This window comes from Carcharodon carcharias, chromosome 2 (genome assembly GCF_017639515.1).
Source record: "Carcharodon carcharias isolate sCarCar2 chromosome 2, sCarCar2.pri, whole genome shotgun sequence".
NCBI classification, from domain to species: domain Eukaryota; kingdom Metazoa; phylum Chordata; class Chondrichthyes; order Lamniformes; family Lamnidae; genus Carcharodon; species Carcharodon carcharias.
In genome coordinates, this window is record NC_054468.1 from 154,681,843 (window position 1) to 154,698,300 (window position 16,458).

The 16,458-nt window shown below is 42.9% G+C and overlaps 1 protein-coding gene across 2 annotated transcripts in view; it reads left to right on the forward strand.

The window, feature by feature from the left end:
• The window catches only part of fndc1 (fibronectin type III domain containing 1), a 286,089-nt gene that overhangs the window by 240,160 nt on the left and 29,471 nt on the right, over nt 1-16,458 (forward strand). For both annotated transcript variants that reach the window (XM_041182867.1, XM_041182868.1), the window contains 2 exons: nt 2,589-2,668; nt 5,497-5,526. In XM_041182867.1, the coding sequence (XP_041038801.1) occupies nt 2,589-2,668; nt 5,497-5,526 (110 nt within the window). The remainder of the gene's footprint in view (nt 1-2,588; nt 2,669-5,496; nt 5,527-16,458) is intronic.

A 16,458-nucleotide genomic window follows, 5' to 3' on the forward strand; every position in this document is an offset into this window, starting at 1 on the left:
AGTGATTGTCAGGGCATCCCGTGCAACCTTAAGGTTGGCAGGTAGAGCCCAGGTGGCCTTTGCATTTTTCATGAATCCTCATCCACGGGCAGGATGAGGTTTCACGAAGTGTTTATTAGTTAAATATAATTTTTTATGAAAATTCATAAACATGTCCCAGCTCATGTGACACTGTCACATGAGGGAACATGTCTGAATAACTTAATTTTTTTTTGCCATCTTTATAACTGAACTTAATCTCCCTGAGGCAGCTCCATGCCTCTGAGAGACTTCTGCGCTCTTTTACATGCATACACAAAAGAGCTCAGGCCCTGACTCTCCCTCCTCCCCCCTATGTTACTTGATCATCTTCTAAGTAGTTTTGATATTACTGCTTTGATCTCAGACAAGACAGGTACATTTAAAAAAAAACATCTGAAATCCCAGTTATTTACTAAAAGAATGAAGTGGCTAGAATCTACAGTTTAAAAAAGTTCTTCTGTACAAGAGTCATGCAAAGCAAACACTAAATAGTATCTTAGATAACCTCCTATACTCTAAAACCTAGAATCACATAAGTTAAACATGAATCAACAGACAAATTGCGGTCAATTATAAACTATAAATTACACATTAAATAGCAAATACAACTAAGACAGATCTTATGAAGTGGCTCAGCAATCCACTCAGCATATAGGTCATTAATCTCAGTCACAAAGCCCTTCAAGACTCTTTCTTCCTCACAGAATCTCAGCTCCTCCTCTTCTAGGATTTAACTTGACCCTCAGCCAAGGATCATTAGAAATTGGCCTCATCTCTGCAGGATGATTAATCTGCATTCTTCCTTTTTAACATTATAAATAAACCTAGCAATTACTGAACACATATTTTACTAGTGTGCCAAAGCCTGTCCACCATTTACAAGGCACAAGTCAGGAGTTTGATGGAATACTCCTCACTTGCCTGGATGAGCGCGGCTCCCACAACACTCAAGAAGCTTGATACCATCCAGGACAAAGCAGCCCGTTTGATTGGCACCACACCCACAAACACTCACTCCACCACTGAAGCACAGTAGCAGCAGTATGTACCATCTACAAGATGCGCTGCAGTAATTCACCAAGGCTCCTTAGATAGCACCTTCCAAACCCACAACCACTACCATTTAGAAGGATAAGAGCAGCAGATACATGGAACACAACCACCTGGAAGTTCCCCTCCAAGTCACTCACCATCCTGACTTAGAAATATCACCGTTCCTTCACTGTCGCTGGGTCAAAATCCTGGAACTCCCTTCCTAACAGCACTGTGGGTGTACCTACACTACATAGTCTGCAGAAGTTCAAGAAGGCAACTCACCACTACTTTCTCAAAGGCATCTAGGGATGGGCAATAAATGCTGGCTCAGCTAGCAAAGCCCACATCCCATAAATGAATAAAAATAAATCTACGAAGTTTTCAAATATTTCACTCAGGATGATGAACATACTTGATTTAACATTTAAGTTAGTGAGTATTTAGAGAGTATGGATGCAGCTGCTTCTGATTAAATGATTTATCCAGAGATCATTTTTGTCTTCTATGACAGAAGTATCCAGGGAATGTTACTTTCAGCCATCTATACAGATGTCTAAATTCTGTAGCCAGAACATGCCAAATTAGCTGTTCTCTGCTAGCACTAGGGGCTGAGCTAAGGGAAATATAGTGCTAGCCACAGTTCCTGATAGCTGCCCTGCCTGGTCCGATGGGAAGTAAATGGCTGGTAAAAACAGGATTGTGTTCAACGATGATGCTCTCTAGCATTGAATGTGTAAAGTTCAGCAAGAATGGCCACATAGTTGAAGCACTATCTAAATTTATGGAACAGTGTTCCAGCCATTGTCATCAGGAAGGAAGAAGAGAAAGGATTTATTGGGTCTTTTTAATTAAGTCAATTATTATAACAACAATAACGTGTATTTAACAGCTTTTGCTTAAAACACGGTCTTGAGGTGCTTTCGAAGTGTCAGGAAAAATGAATTTCAGGGAGTGACCAAAGACGGAATCAAAGATGGAAGCTTTAAGGAGGATCTGATAGTAGGAGAATGAGGTGAAGCAACAAGTGGTTCAGGGAGGGAATTCCAGAGTGTAGAGCTAGGTGGCTAAAAATACCATTGCAAGTGAGGTGTGAAGCAAGGGGAAAATACAGTAGAGCTTGAGAAACAGAGAGGGTTGTGGGCTGGAGGAGGTTACAGAGAAAGGGAAGGAGTAAGATCATAGCATGATTTAAACACAAGGCTGTGAGTTTTACCTCAGAGGCCTTACGGGGTGGGGGAGGGAAGATGTGCATTGCGTATTTTGCTGAGAGATTTTTGTGTTTTAATGAATCGCTACCTTATATTTTCTGAGTATTCATTGGCATTGAGGAACTTTGCTTGTACTGGAAAATTTAAACCACTTCTGATTGAATATCAATTTAGCTTTCATCTACTTTGATTCATTAAAATCACAGCCAAATGGAAGGGATATTATGGAATATGCTGTCAGGTTTAACTGGAATATTGGATCAGTATCTTGTAAGCCAAACTTGTGAGTTAAATAATTAATTGCTAATATTTGCTATCTTTCAGGTATTATTTTAAAATTCAAGCAACGAACCCATATGGTTACGGCCCCATCAGTGAAGCCTTGACTTTTGTGACAGAATCAGGTGATGTATGACATTTTCAAAATGATTATGGCTCTGGATTCACAGCCCAGCGATTGAGAATTTGCGTCAGGTTTTCAAATGTTACTATGCAAATTGTGAGATTCAGTTCAATGTCTATGGTAATTTATGGGCTGGCATCAGGAAAGTATGACTGTGAAAGCTGTTGGAATGACACAAAACCCTCTAGTTTCACTAATGTGCCATCATACTCAGTCTAGCCTAGTGTGACCCCAGTTCCACATTATATGGTTGAATCCTGGCTTGAAATTTCTTCCTGGAGCAGAGCACCAAGGAAGTTAGGATGAGGAGGTCTACCACTATACACTTAGCCCTAATACATTTTCCTGTAACCACCCCCTCATGGGTGTCAGCCAGCTGCCCTCTTCCCATCCTGCCTATATTTAAAAGGTGGATTGGAACATAATACTCTGGCTGAATTCCCTTCTGTCCTGCCTCAGTTTCAATAACTCACAACAACATCGGTACCTGGTAGGTAGAAAAGCCACTGTTACAGCAGGATATCTTATTTTCGATCCCCTTCTCCTACTACCTTCTGCAGCTACTGCTTAGGTACTGATAGGACTCATTCACAAAGATTCTTGCACTGAACTTTGCCACACCTTCAGTAGACTGTCCATTTCCAGTGCTTGAGCCAGAGCTGAAGTGAAGCAACACTACCCCAGAAGTTGTGGGTTTCCTCTGCAGGGTAGAGATACTTCCACAGGCTCACCCTTGCTTTGTAGAATTGGCTTCACCCCAAGAAAACTGACCTTGACCCTGACCTCTGGCAGGAACAGCAAAATTGAGGCCCTAATGCTCCAGTGGCTAAATAGCTACCCAGTTGTAGCGGTATTCAATGAAGAAGGAGGCTGACATTTTCTCATGTCACCTAAGAATGGGCAATAAATGCAGCCAATGAAGTGTCACCCACATCGCAGAAATAAAATTTAAAAATGCATAATGAATTTTGATCTTTATATGGAGCAATTCATAATGCTGAACGTATTTAGCAGTCACAGTAATAAAGTAAATCGGACTATACCCCAATCCTAGCACAGTAACTGTTGGAGGGACTGGTCAGAGATGAGCGCAGTGGTGCTAATTTCTCAACTCACTCTCCAATCTCCAAAGGCAGGATTGCTAAATTCCCATGGTTAGCCTCTTCAAATTATGCAGCATTTTGCCCTAAAAGCTTTGCGTTTGGCTGACCTTCCAAACCTTTACAGCTGCTGAGAGGCCTTGCCCCTTGAAACTGCATATCAGGAAACCCTGGGCAGGATCTACACAATTTCTGATTCATAATGCAAGAACACATTTGGAAAATCAGGTCTCTAGAACTCCAAGTCATTTTTCGATATGCAACTGTGAATGTGAGAAAATTCCAAGTCTAATGTTTTTCTTTACTTGAGTAGTAGCTTCATAAAATCTCATAGCACACAAAGAGGTCATTTGGTCCAAAGAGTGTTGACTCTTTGAAAAAGCTGTGTAATTAGTTCCATTCCCCTGCTTTTTCCCTATAGCACTGCAATTTTTTCCTTCGCAACTATGTAATGTATCCAGTTCCCTTTTGAAAGTTACCATAGAATTTGCTTCCACTACCCTTTCAGGCAATGCATAATAACCCACTGGATAAAAGGAATCTCTTCTCTCCCTTCTTGCCAATTACCTTAATCCATGTCCTCTAGTTATCAATCCTCTTCCCAATGGAAACAATGAACCCAATGATGTCTACTTTGTTAAGATGGCAATAAAGAAACTGAAAGTAATATGCCCAGATATGCTAATAATGCAAAGCTAAGTGAGAAATCAAGCTGTGAGGAGGATGCAAAGAGGCTACAAAGGGATGTAGATCAGTTAAGTAATTAGCCAAGAAAGTGGTAGATGTATGGAAATGTGAAATTATTCACTTCAGTAGGAAGAATTGAGAATGTTTAAAAGACTAATGGCAAATGCTGGCTTTTGGAGATATATAGATGCCCTTGTACATGAGGTCAGAGAAAGTTAACATATAACTACAGCAACGGTCAGGAAGGCAAATGGTATGTTAGCCTTTATTGCAAAGAGCTTAGAGTATAGAAGCATAAAAAGTAGTGCTATATTTATATAGTGCTTTTCATGACCACCAGATATCTCAAAGAGCTTTACAGCCAATGAAGTACTTTTGAAGTGCAGTCAGTTTAATGTAAGAAGAATGCATGAGATAAAAAAAGTCTTGTTGCAATCATATGAGACTTCGGTGAGAGTACACCTGGAATACGAGATTGGTTCCTGGGAAGAGAGGGCTGTCTGATGAGGTGAAAGTGAGTAGGATGGGCCCTATGTTCACTGGAGTGTAGAAGAATGAGAGGTGATCTCATTGAAAAGTATAAAATTCTTAGAGGGCTTGACAGGGCTGTTTGCTCTAGTTGGAGGTCCAAAACTAGGGATCATAGTCTCAGCATAAGGAGTCAGCCATTTCAGACAGAGATGGGGAGAAATTCCTTTACTCGGAGGATTGTCAATCTTTGGTGTTCTTTGGAGAGCTGTGAATGCTTAGTTGGTGAGAATAGTTAAGACTGAGATGAACAGATTCAAAGACACCAAATGAATCAGTGGAAATGGGGTTAGGATGGTAAAGTGGAATTGATATAGAAGTTCAGACACTATCTTATAGAATGGCAGAGCAGGTTCAACAAGTCGCATTGCCTACTCCTGCTCTTCTTTCTTATGTTTTTACATTTCTACATTTTTATGTAATGAATGAGTTACTTGTCAATGTGTTGAACAGCTGTTTCATTAATGTCATCAAAATACCACTGGTATTTGAACATTGTTTTCTGTTCTTACAGATGACCCACAGATTATTATCAGGCCACCTGGTAAGTGCACCCAAACTCTCACTTGGAACATCTAATTGATTGTTTTGTAAGTTTGTGTAATTTATTCATTGACCGAATGTGGACATCACAGGCAAGGCCAGGATTTATTGCCCATCCCTAATTGCCCTTGAGAAAGTGGTGGTGTGTTGCTTTCTTGAGCTGCTGCAGTTCTGTGTGACAAAGGTACCCCTACAGTGCTGTTACGGAGAGAGTGCTGGGACTTTGATCCAGCAATGATGATGGAAAGATGATCTACTTCTAGGTGAGAAGGGTGTTTTACTTGGAGGAGAACTTGGAGATGCTGGTGTTTCCATATACCTGCTGCCTTTGTCCTTTTGGGAGGTAGAGATCACAGGTTTTAGGGCTGCCATCAAAGAAACCTTGGCAAGTTGCTGCAGTGAATTTTGTAAATGGTGTAGGGGGAGGCAGTAGTATTGTCACTGGACTAGTAATCCAGAGACCCAGGGTAATGCTTTGGGGACCAGTGTTTGAATCCCACCATGGCAGATGAATTCAATAAAAATGAATTAGAAGTCTGATGATGACCATGGAAGGAAATCGTGAAGGAAATCTACTGTTCTTACCTGGTCTGGCCTACATGTGTCTCCAGATCCAATGACTCTTAAATGCTCTCTCAAATGGCCAAGCAAGTCACTCAGTTGTGTCAAGCCACTAAAAAGTCTAAAGGGAATGAAACCCAGATGGACCACCCAGCATCAACCTAGGCACCTGAAACGGCAACAGCAAACTCAGCCCCATCAACGCAGCAAAGCCCTCCTTATCTGGGGGCTTGAGCCAAAATTGGGAGAGCTGTCTCACAGCTTAGACAAGCACCAGTCTGACATTGTCTGTAAGGTACGATTCTGCGAGTATGACTATGTCTCAGCCACCATCATCATCCCGGGGTGTGTCTAGTACCACTGGCAGGATGGACAAACAAAATGTGGTGGCACAGTGGTATACAGTTGGGAGGGAGTCCTCAACATCATCTCCAGACCCCATGAAGTCTTATCGCATCAGTTCAAATATGAACAAGGAAACCTCCTGTTGATTACCATGTACCTCCAGCACCCCCCTCCCACCCCCTGGCTCAACTGATGAATCAGTGCTCCTCTCATGTTGAACATACTTGTAGGAAGCACTGTGGGTGTCAAAGGCACAGAATGCACTCTGGGTGGGGGACTTCAATGTCCATCACCAAGTGTGGCTCGGTGCAGACTGAGCTGGCTGAGTCCTAAAGGACATAGCTGGGTCTGCAGCAGGTGGTGAGGGAACCAACAAGAGGGAAAAACACATTTGACCTCAACCTCACCAACCTGCCTACTGCAGATGCATCTATCCATGACAGTATCTGTAGGTCTGACCTCTGCAGTGGAGATGAAGTCCCGTCTTCACGCTGAGGACAACTTCAGTCATGTTGTGTGGCACTACCACCAAACTAAATGGGATAGATTTCGAACAGATCTAGCAATTAGAGACTGGGCAACCATGAGGTGCTGTGGGCCATCAGCAACAGAATTGTACTCAACCACAACCTGTAACCTCATAGCCCAGGAAATCACCCACTCTACCATTACCACCAAGCCAGGGGATCAACTCTTGTTCAATGAAGAGTGCAGGAGGGCATGCCAGGAGCTGCGACAGGCATATCTAAAAATTAGGTGTCAAACTGGTGAAGCTATAACACAGGACTACGTATGTGCCAAACAGCATAAGTAAAAAGCAATAGACAGAGCTAAGCAATCCCACAACCAACGGATCAGATCTAATCTCTGCAGTCCTGCCACATCAAGTCATGAATGGTGGTGGACAATTAAACAGCTCACTGGAGGAGGAGGTTCCACAAATACCCCTATCCTCAATGATGGAGGAGCGCAGCACCTCAGTGCAAAAGATAAGGCTGACGCATTTACAAAATCTTCAGCCAAAAGTGCGAGTGGATGACCCTTCTCGGCCTCCTCATGAAGTCTTCAGCATTACAAATGCCATCAAGAAATGGCTGAAAGCCATTCACTGCAAAGGCTGTGGGCCATGACAATATTCTGGCGATAGTACTGAAGATTTGTGCTCCAAACTTGCTGCACCCCTAGCCAAGCTGTCCCAGTACAGCTACTATGCTGGCATCCATCCAGCAATAACCTGTTCACATGCTCAGTTTGGATTTCACCAGGGCCACTCAGCTTCTGACCTCATTACAGCCTTGCTTCAAACATGGATTAAAGAGCTGAACTCCAGATTTGAGGTGAAAGTGACTGCCCTTGACAGCAAGGTAGCATTTGACTGAGTGTAGCTGTGAGTAACTCGCCCCCGACCCCCCCAAAGGCCGTCCACAATTTACAAGGAACAAGTCAAGAGTGCGATGGAATACTCTCCACTTGCCTGGATGAGTGCAGTTCCAACAACACTCAAGAAACTTGACACCACCCAGGACAAAGCAGCCCACTTGATTGGCACCCCATCCACAAACATTCACCCCCTCCACCAGTGATGCACAGTGGCAGTGGTGTGTACCATCTACAAATGCATTGCAAAAACTCACCAAGCCTCCTTAGACAGCACCTTCCAAACCAATGACTGCTACCATCTAGAAGGACAAGGGCAACAGACAAATGGGAGCACCACCACCTGGAGACTCCCCTCCAAGCCACTCACCATCCTGACTTGGAAATATATCGTCGTTCCTTCACTGTCACTGTGTCAAAATCCTGGAACTCCATCCCTAACAGTACTGTGGGTGTACCTACAGCACATGGACTGCAGCTGCTCACCACCATCTTCCCAAGGACAATTAGGGATAGGAAATAAATGCTGACTTAGCCAGCGATGCCCATATCCCATGAACAAATAAAACAAAAACACAACAGCCATGATTCACCAGATTGGAGACAGTGTATGTTTAAGGTAGATTGGATGCCAATTGAGCTTTGTCCTGGATGGTGTCAAGCTTCTTGAGTGTTGTTGGAACTGCATCCATCCAGACAAGCAGAGTATTCCATCAAAACCCTGAATCGTGCCTTATAGATGGTGGACAGGCTTTGGGGAGTAAAAAGATGAATTACTCACCACAGAATACCTAGCATCCAACCTGCTCTTCTAGCCACAGTATTTACATAGCTGATCTGGTTAGGTTTCTGCTCAATGGTGATGTTGATGGTGGGATTCAGTGATGGTATTGCCTTTGAGTATCAAGAGGCAGTGTAAGGAATCTTATTGGAGATGATCATTGCATGGCACTTACATCATGTGAATATTATTTTCCACATATCAGCCCAAGCTGTATGTTGTTCAGGTCATAAAGTCATAATAGCATACAAGAAGGCTATTTGGCCCATTGACTCCACGTCGGCTCTCTAGAGAAATCCAATCCATGCCATTGCAGTTTGCAGGTGCAGATCATTATGCTATATGAGAAGTTGCAAAGAAAGCTACATTTGAAATTGTCCCTACTTTTGACCTTATAATGGAGGGAAGGTCATTGAAGCAACTGCTTGGGCCTAGGACACTGACCTGAGGGAATCCTGCAGCGATGTTCTGGGGCTGTGATGATCAGCCTCCAGCAGTGGAGAGTCTTTTCCCTGATTTCCAATGACTTCAGTTTTACTATAGCACCTTGATGCTGCATTTGAACTGTCTTATTGTCAAGGGCAGTCACTCTTACCGTACTTGTGGAATTCATCTTTTTTGTCCATGTTTGGACATGTAATGAGATCTGGAGCTGAATGGCCCTTGAGGAACAAACACTGAGCATCACTGAACATGGTATTGATGAGTATGTGGCACTTGATGGCACTGTCGATGACCCTTTTCATTACGTTGAGTGGGGAGGAATGGGGCAGTAATTAAATGGGTTGGAATTTTCCTGCTTTTTGCACATTGCTGGGTAGATGCCAATGTTGTAGCTGTACTGGTAAATGCAGAGTCAGTTCTAAAGCACAATTCTTCAGCACCACAGCCAGAATACTGTCAATGCCTTTGCTGTATCCAATGTACTCTGTTATTTTGTGATATTATATGTGTTGAATTGAATTGGCTTCAAGACAACTCTGTGATGGAGGAGGCTAAGGTTAGATCATTCATTCAACATTTCTCACTGAAGATGGTTGCAAAAACTGCAGCCTTGTCTTTTACATTCATAAGTTGGGCTCTGCCATCAAACTACGCCATCAGCATATCCGATATGTGATCTCTGCACTTTTCTGACTGTTAAAGGAATCATAGATAAATATGGCATAGAAGGAGACCTTTCTGCGCATGTGTCTGCATTGCCCATAATAGGGCTCCCTGGCCTAATCTGACTTTCTAACTCTTAGTCCTGTTGCTTTGTACGTTATGGTACTTGAAGTGCATATTTTATTTTTACTTCTTTCACAGGAGCTGGACATCGCTGTCTAGGTCAGCATTTGCTGCCCACCCATAATTACCCTTGAGAAGGTGATGGTGAGCTGCCTTCTTGAACCACTGCAGTCCATGTGGTTTAGGTACTGTGCTGTTAGGGTGGGACCTCCAGGATTTTGACCCGGTGACAGTGAAGGAACAGCGATATAATTCCAAGTCAGGATGGTGAGTGGCTTGGAGGGGGACTTGCAGGTGGTGGTGTTCCGTGCATCTGCTGCCCTTGTCCTTCTAGATAGTAGTAGTCGTGGGTTTGGAAGGTGCTGTCAAAGGAGCCTTGATGAGTTTCTGCAGTGCATCTTGTAGATGGTACACACAGCTGCTACTGTGCCTCAGTAATGGAGGGAGTGAATGTTTAAGGTGGTGAATATGGTGGGTTGCTTTGTCTTGGATGATGTTGAGCTTCTTGAGTGCTGTTGGAGCTGCACTCATCCAGGCTAGTGGAGAGTATTCCATCACACTCCTGACTTGTGCCTTATAGATGGTGGACAGGCAGAAGGTCAGTTACTAGCCTCAGAATTCCCAGTCTGCTCTCATAACCATTGTATTTATATGGCTGGTTCAGATCAGTTTCTGGTCAGTTGTAACCCCCAGGACATTGATAGTGGGGATAGCAATGTTATCGAATATCAAGAGGAGGTGGTTAGATTCTCTCTTTTTGGAGATTGTCATGCTTAGCACTTGTGTGGTGTGAATCTTGCTTGCCAATTATCAGCCCCAGCCTGAATATTGTCCAGACCTTGCTGCATATGGACACAGTCTATTTCAGTGTCTGAGGAGTCGAGAATGGTCCTGAACATTGAGCAATCATCAGCGAACATCCCCACTTCTAACTTTAAGGTCAATTTTACTAAGCTGATATGTGATTTGGCAAAAGTGGTCTAAAAACAGCTACTTGAAGATAAATCTATGTCAGAGCATTGGGAGGTATTCAAGGAGGAGATAGAGAGAGTTCAGAACAAATATGTTTCCACAAAGAAAAACGGTGGGACTCCCAAATCTAGACCCCTTTGAATGCATAAAGAGTGGGATAAGGCAAAAAAAGGGAAGCTTTTATCAGATACCAAGAGCTCAATACTCCAGAAAGCCCACAGGAGTATAAAAGGTGCTGGGGTGAAATTAAAAAGGAAATGAGGAATGAAAAGAGACACATTAAAACTTAATGGCAAATAAAATCGAGGATAATCCAATGATGTTTTATAAATACACAAAGAGCAGTGGAAAAAGAGTCAATGAGAGACCAAAAAGGTAACCCTGCATGTTGAGGCATGTGTCTTCATAAAAGATGGTATTATGCTGACATTGTAGTTAAGGAGGAGTGTGAAATATTGGATGGTGTAAACATAGTGAGAGAGAGTTTAGAATCTCTGAAAGCATGTAAATCACCAGGCCTAGATGAAATGTATCCCACGCAGCTAAGATAAGCAAGGGAAGAAAAAGTGTAGGTCCTGACCATTTTTTTCCAATCCTCCCTGACTACAGATATGGATCCAGGGGAGAAAAGAACTGCTAAAGTTATACTTTTGTTTGAAAAGAGAGAGATGAATAAGTGGGACGGCCTGACCTAGCTGGTGGGCAAATTATGGGCAAAAATTCAGAGGGACAGCATTAATTCTTATTTAGAAAGGCATGGATTAATCCAGGATAGTCAGCATGGATTTGTTTTTTATCATAGAAATGCAACAGCTGGGACTGACAAATTTTAGCTCTGAGGCAAAATTGGACTGGCTAGTGTTGTTTTCTTTGAAACAGAGAACGCTGAGGGGAGATTTAACGGAGGTGCTTAAAATTGAGGGGACAAGATGAAATGGATAAAAAGCGCCTATTTCTCTTTGTGTAGTGATCAGTAACCATGCATTTAAAGTAATTGACAGAATGAGAAGTGTTAGTGGGGAGTTAAGGGTTTTTTTTCACCCACAGGGTGGTGGGATCTGGAATTCTGCCTGAAAGGGTGATAGAGGCAGCATGGGAACACAATCACCTGTAAGTTCCCCTCCAAGCCACACACCATCCTGACTTGGAACTATTTTGCCGTTTGTTTACTATGGTCGGGTCAAAACCTGGAACTCCCTTTCTAACAGTGCTATGGGTGTACCTACACTACATGGACTGCAGTGGTTCAAGAAGGCAGCTCACCACCACCATCTTCTCAAGGGCAATTAGACATGGACAACAAATGCTGTCATCGTCAGGGCCATCCACACCCCATAAATGAATTTAAAAAAAAAATAAAAGTGACATTTACCAGCTACTCTAATCTTACATAAGGCAATGATTTTAATGATTGCATATTGAAAGAAAAGACTTTATGATACTAAACCAGACCCTCAAATTTTGTTACAATCCAGTTAGGGACCAGTAACTTTTTTTTTTAAAGTAGACAAAAGTTGAAATCCTAGTTACTCACTACGAAAAAGCCACAAGATTCCATAGATTTAAACAAATGGAAGAATCTATCCTATACAAGAGTCAGCTTAGCAAACAGTCAATATTCTCTATCTTATACTCTAATATACAGAATTAATATGAGGTAAACCTGAATTAGCAAGCAAACTGTGGTTGAACACAACACAAACTGCATATTAACTGGCAGAGGCACTGAGACAGATCCCATGATTTTCTCAGCAACCCACCCAGACATCAGAGATCACAGTGAGTCACAAAATCTTTTAAAACTCTGTCTTCCTCATGAGGGATTTCAGATCCCTCTTTTGAGGATATAGCTTCCAATTTTCCACAACAGCCATTCCAACTTGGACTGCCCCAATGACTGCTCGCCTCCAAACTGCTCAATCTCTTCTTTCTAGGCTGCACCCCAGCATCTAATTACTGACAAGATTCTAGTTCTCTAACTACTCTGAGCAGAACACCACTGCTTCTGGGCTGCTCTGAGCCCCAGCTCTCAGCTGCACAGAGTTAACCCTCCTCTTCATTTGCTTCTGACTCCCTGTCACATGGGCTAAGCTTTTGTGTTGCACCTCAGCCTGTGGTAGTTGTTTAGCAACACACCACCACGTAGACTACCTTATCACTGCAGCTGCGGAGGGACACCAGAAACAAAGAATTTATGGCCTGCCGCACTAGGTGCTTGTGCTCGAAATCCCAGGCATGACAGGAATTGTACCCCTCGGCATCCATCCAGAAAACCCACCGGAGCAACCCAAGAGTACAAGTTCTCTCAACTTGTATTAATATATTATCTCATCAAATCCTCAGAGTGTGTTAATACTTACTATCAATTAATGGATTACTTTTTTATGTAAATGAATTTCTGGTGTTATGGGCGGGAAATGTATAACTGTGCATGAAAAGGAGGAGAAATAGTGACAAATGACATAGAGAGTGAGCAAACTGCAACAGCAGACAGATAAGGTAATATTCTACTGCTGTCAACTACCAAATATATCTCCCATCCACAACAGTAATCTTTTAAAAATGACCATTGTAAACAAATAAATGCTGCTGTACTAGTGAAAATCCATTCAAGTTGGTCTAGTAGAGGAAAGGGATTTGTAGTGGGAGGGGCAGGTAAATGATATAGATAGATTTAGGAAAGAGTTCTGCTGAGTGAATATGTGCAGCTAGGAGCTAAATTAAAAAGCAGAACCTCAAAGGTAATAATCTCTGGATTATTACCTGAGCCACAAGCAAATTGGTATAGGCTAAATCAGATTAGAGAGTCAAATGCATGGCTGAAAAATTGGTGTGGGAGAAATGGGATTCGATTCATGGGCACTGACTCCAGTACTGGGGCAAGTGGGAGCTCTGTCTTTGGGATGGTCTTCACATGAACTATGGTGGGATGAGTGTTCTGGCAAGTCATATAACTAGGGTGGTAGAGAGGGCTTTAAACTAAATAGCGGGGGGCTAAAATTCTGAACTCATCATGCAGGAAACCGCATGTGAAGAATTGGTATCGCGAAGCAACAACACAAAGAGCGGAATCATCTCAGATTTGCACTACCTGCGATAGTGGGCATGTGAAATGACATTTTACCCACCAGCTGTGATGGCGGGTTTCACGCCATGTTATCCCAAACCCGCCACGTTACTTATGCACTCCAAGGAAACACACCGTTTCGATGGTGGGTGAGCTCTCATTCACCCACTATGCCACCATCTTGCCACTTCACCATGCCTGGCGCTGTATTTAAAGTCCAGCCACATGCACACAACTCACTGCTTCCAGCCCATGACTACTGCAGGGAAGATGTCCACGAAAAGCAAAATGACTGCAGCCTCCAGGTTTAGTGACGTGTCACTGGAACACCTTTTGGACATTGTGGAGGTCCGCCACGATGTCCTCTACCCATTCTCTGACGGCAGAATGGCCAGCGGTGTGACCAACCAGGCTTGGGAGATGGTGGCAATGGTGATCAGTGCCAATGCTGCACAGAAGAGATTGGCCATCCAATGCAGATAGAGGAGGAATAATTTTATCCATGTGGCCAGGGTGTGGCAACCATCTCATCACTCTAAACTTACACACTCAAGCCCATCATACAGTCACTGGCATCTCACTCATTCCAGCTCAAGGGACATCACCACCCATTCTCACACACATACCCTCACATATCCATCTGGTCTCATCTCCTCTAGAGACTGCCTCCTCAGCTCTCACTATCTTGAGGCCACTTGCACAGATCAACATGTGCCCCACACATACCCTGGGTTACCCTGCTTCCCCAGTAAAGCCCTTGTCCTGCAACCTCTTCCCTTGCCTGAGTCCACTTCTCCCCCTTCGCTAAGCAAGCCCTAGCCCTACAGCCATTGAAAAGCCACCTGGATATGGCTGGTCTGGTAGGTAGCAACCTGCCTGTGAGCCCCCCTAAATGTGATGTGGTGCTGTCTGTGAAGCCTGGCGCTGAGGACAGCGAGTGCAGATTGAAGCAAGTTAGGCAAACAAACCTTGAAGTCCTGAGCGGAATGCAGCCTACCAAGTGCACGTTGCTTATGTGCTGTTGTGAAACACATCAGCGCGTTTCCTGCCACCGTGGGAAGATGATCCACCAGGGGGACTGATTTTGGCGGGCAGACCTACTATTGATAAGCTGATGTATTACAATGAGGTTCCCAACGTCCAATGGTGGAGAAGACGGCCCACCATCGGCAGGCTGAGCAGAGTATCACAAACTGGTTTCACACCACCAAACATGCTTGACACGGAAAATCCCGGCCAATGTGCCATACAAAACTCGTGGAATATGAATTACCTTTGGTGTCATAATCCAGGCTGTTGAAATCAAAGGTTTCTTTAAGCAGGCAAGAATTTGCAGTTGGGGACATCAGTGCAATACTGTTCCTATTAACGTTCATTTCTTCATGTAGATCATTCAGCCAGTTTCTGGTCCGGGGTATTATACTTACCACTCTGCCATTAACCTTAAAGGTGTTAAATCATATTAATTTTAAATTGATGGAACAGCACAAATAAATAATTAAACAAAACTTGCTTCCACCAGCCATCCAATGCATTTCAGACAATAACAAATCATTTAGTTAAAAAAATCTCACCTTTCCTCTGGTTCATTTGTCAATCACCTGAAATCTGTGTCCTCTGGTTACCAACCCTCCAGCAAACTGAAACAGTTTCACCTTATCTATTCTATCAAAGCCTCCCACAATGTTGAACCACTCGATAAAATCACCCTTTAAACCTCTCCAGTCTAAGAAGAACAATTCCAGATTCTCTAGACACTCCACATGACTGAAGCCCCTCATCCCAGCCCCATTCTATAGTAAATCTCTTGTGCAACTATTCCAAGGCTCTGACATCCCTCCTAAATTGTAATGCTATTTAAAATATTAATTTTGTCTCAAGTCAAAGTTTTGTATAATTATTTTTCTCAATTTTGTTCTTATTAAAGAAAATAAAGTGCCTCTTATTCCCCCCTCCCTCACATTATTATAAATCATCTTGGAGTACTCAAATGCAGCTCTGGAGGTACTGCATTCTACCTGAAGCTGTAGTCTGCAGGCAGACACTCTCAAGCCAGAGTTTGCCCGCCATGAGCATATCATTGCGTTTCAAACTTAATTAAGGGAAATTATGAGGGCATGAAGACAGAGCTGGCTAAAGTGAACTGGGAAATTCGGCTAAGGAATAGGTCAGTAGAGATGCAGTGAAAGACATTTAAGGAAGTATTTCATGATACTCAGCAAAGGTACATTCCAATGAGAAAGAAAGACTCAAAGGGAATGGCACACCATCCGTGGCTAACTAAAGCAGTTAAAGCTAGTATCGAATTGAAAGAAAAAGTGTTTAATTTTTCAAAGATGAGTGGCAGGTCAGGAGACTGGACAGAATATAAAGAATGATAAAGAATGACTAAAAGATTAATAAGGAGGGGGAAATTAGAGTACGAGAGAAACTAGCTAGAAATATAAAAAACAGTAAGAGTTTCTACAGATAATTAAAAAGGAAAAGAGTAAGTAAAGTGAGTGTTGGTCCTCTAGAGAGTGAGAACGGGGAATTAATAATGGACATTAAGGAAATGACAGATGATTTGAACAGATATTTTGTGTCTGCCTTCACTGTAG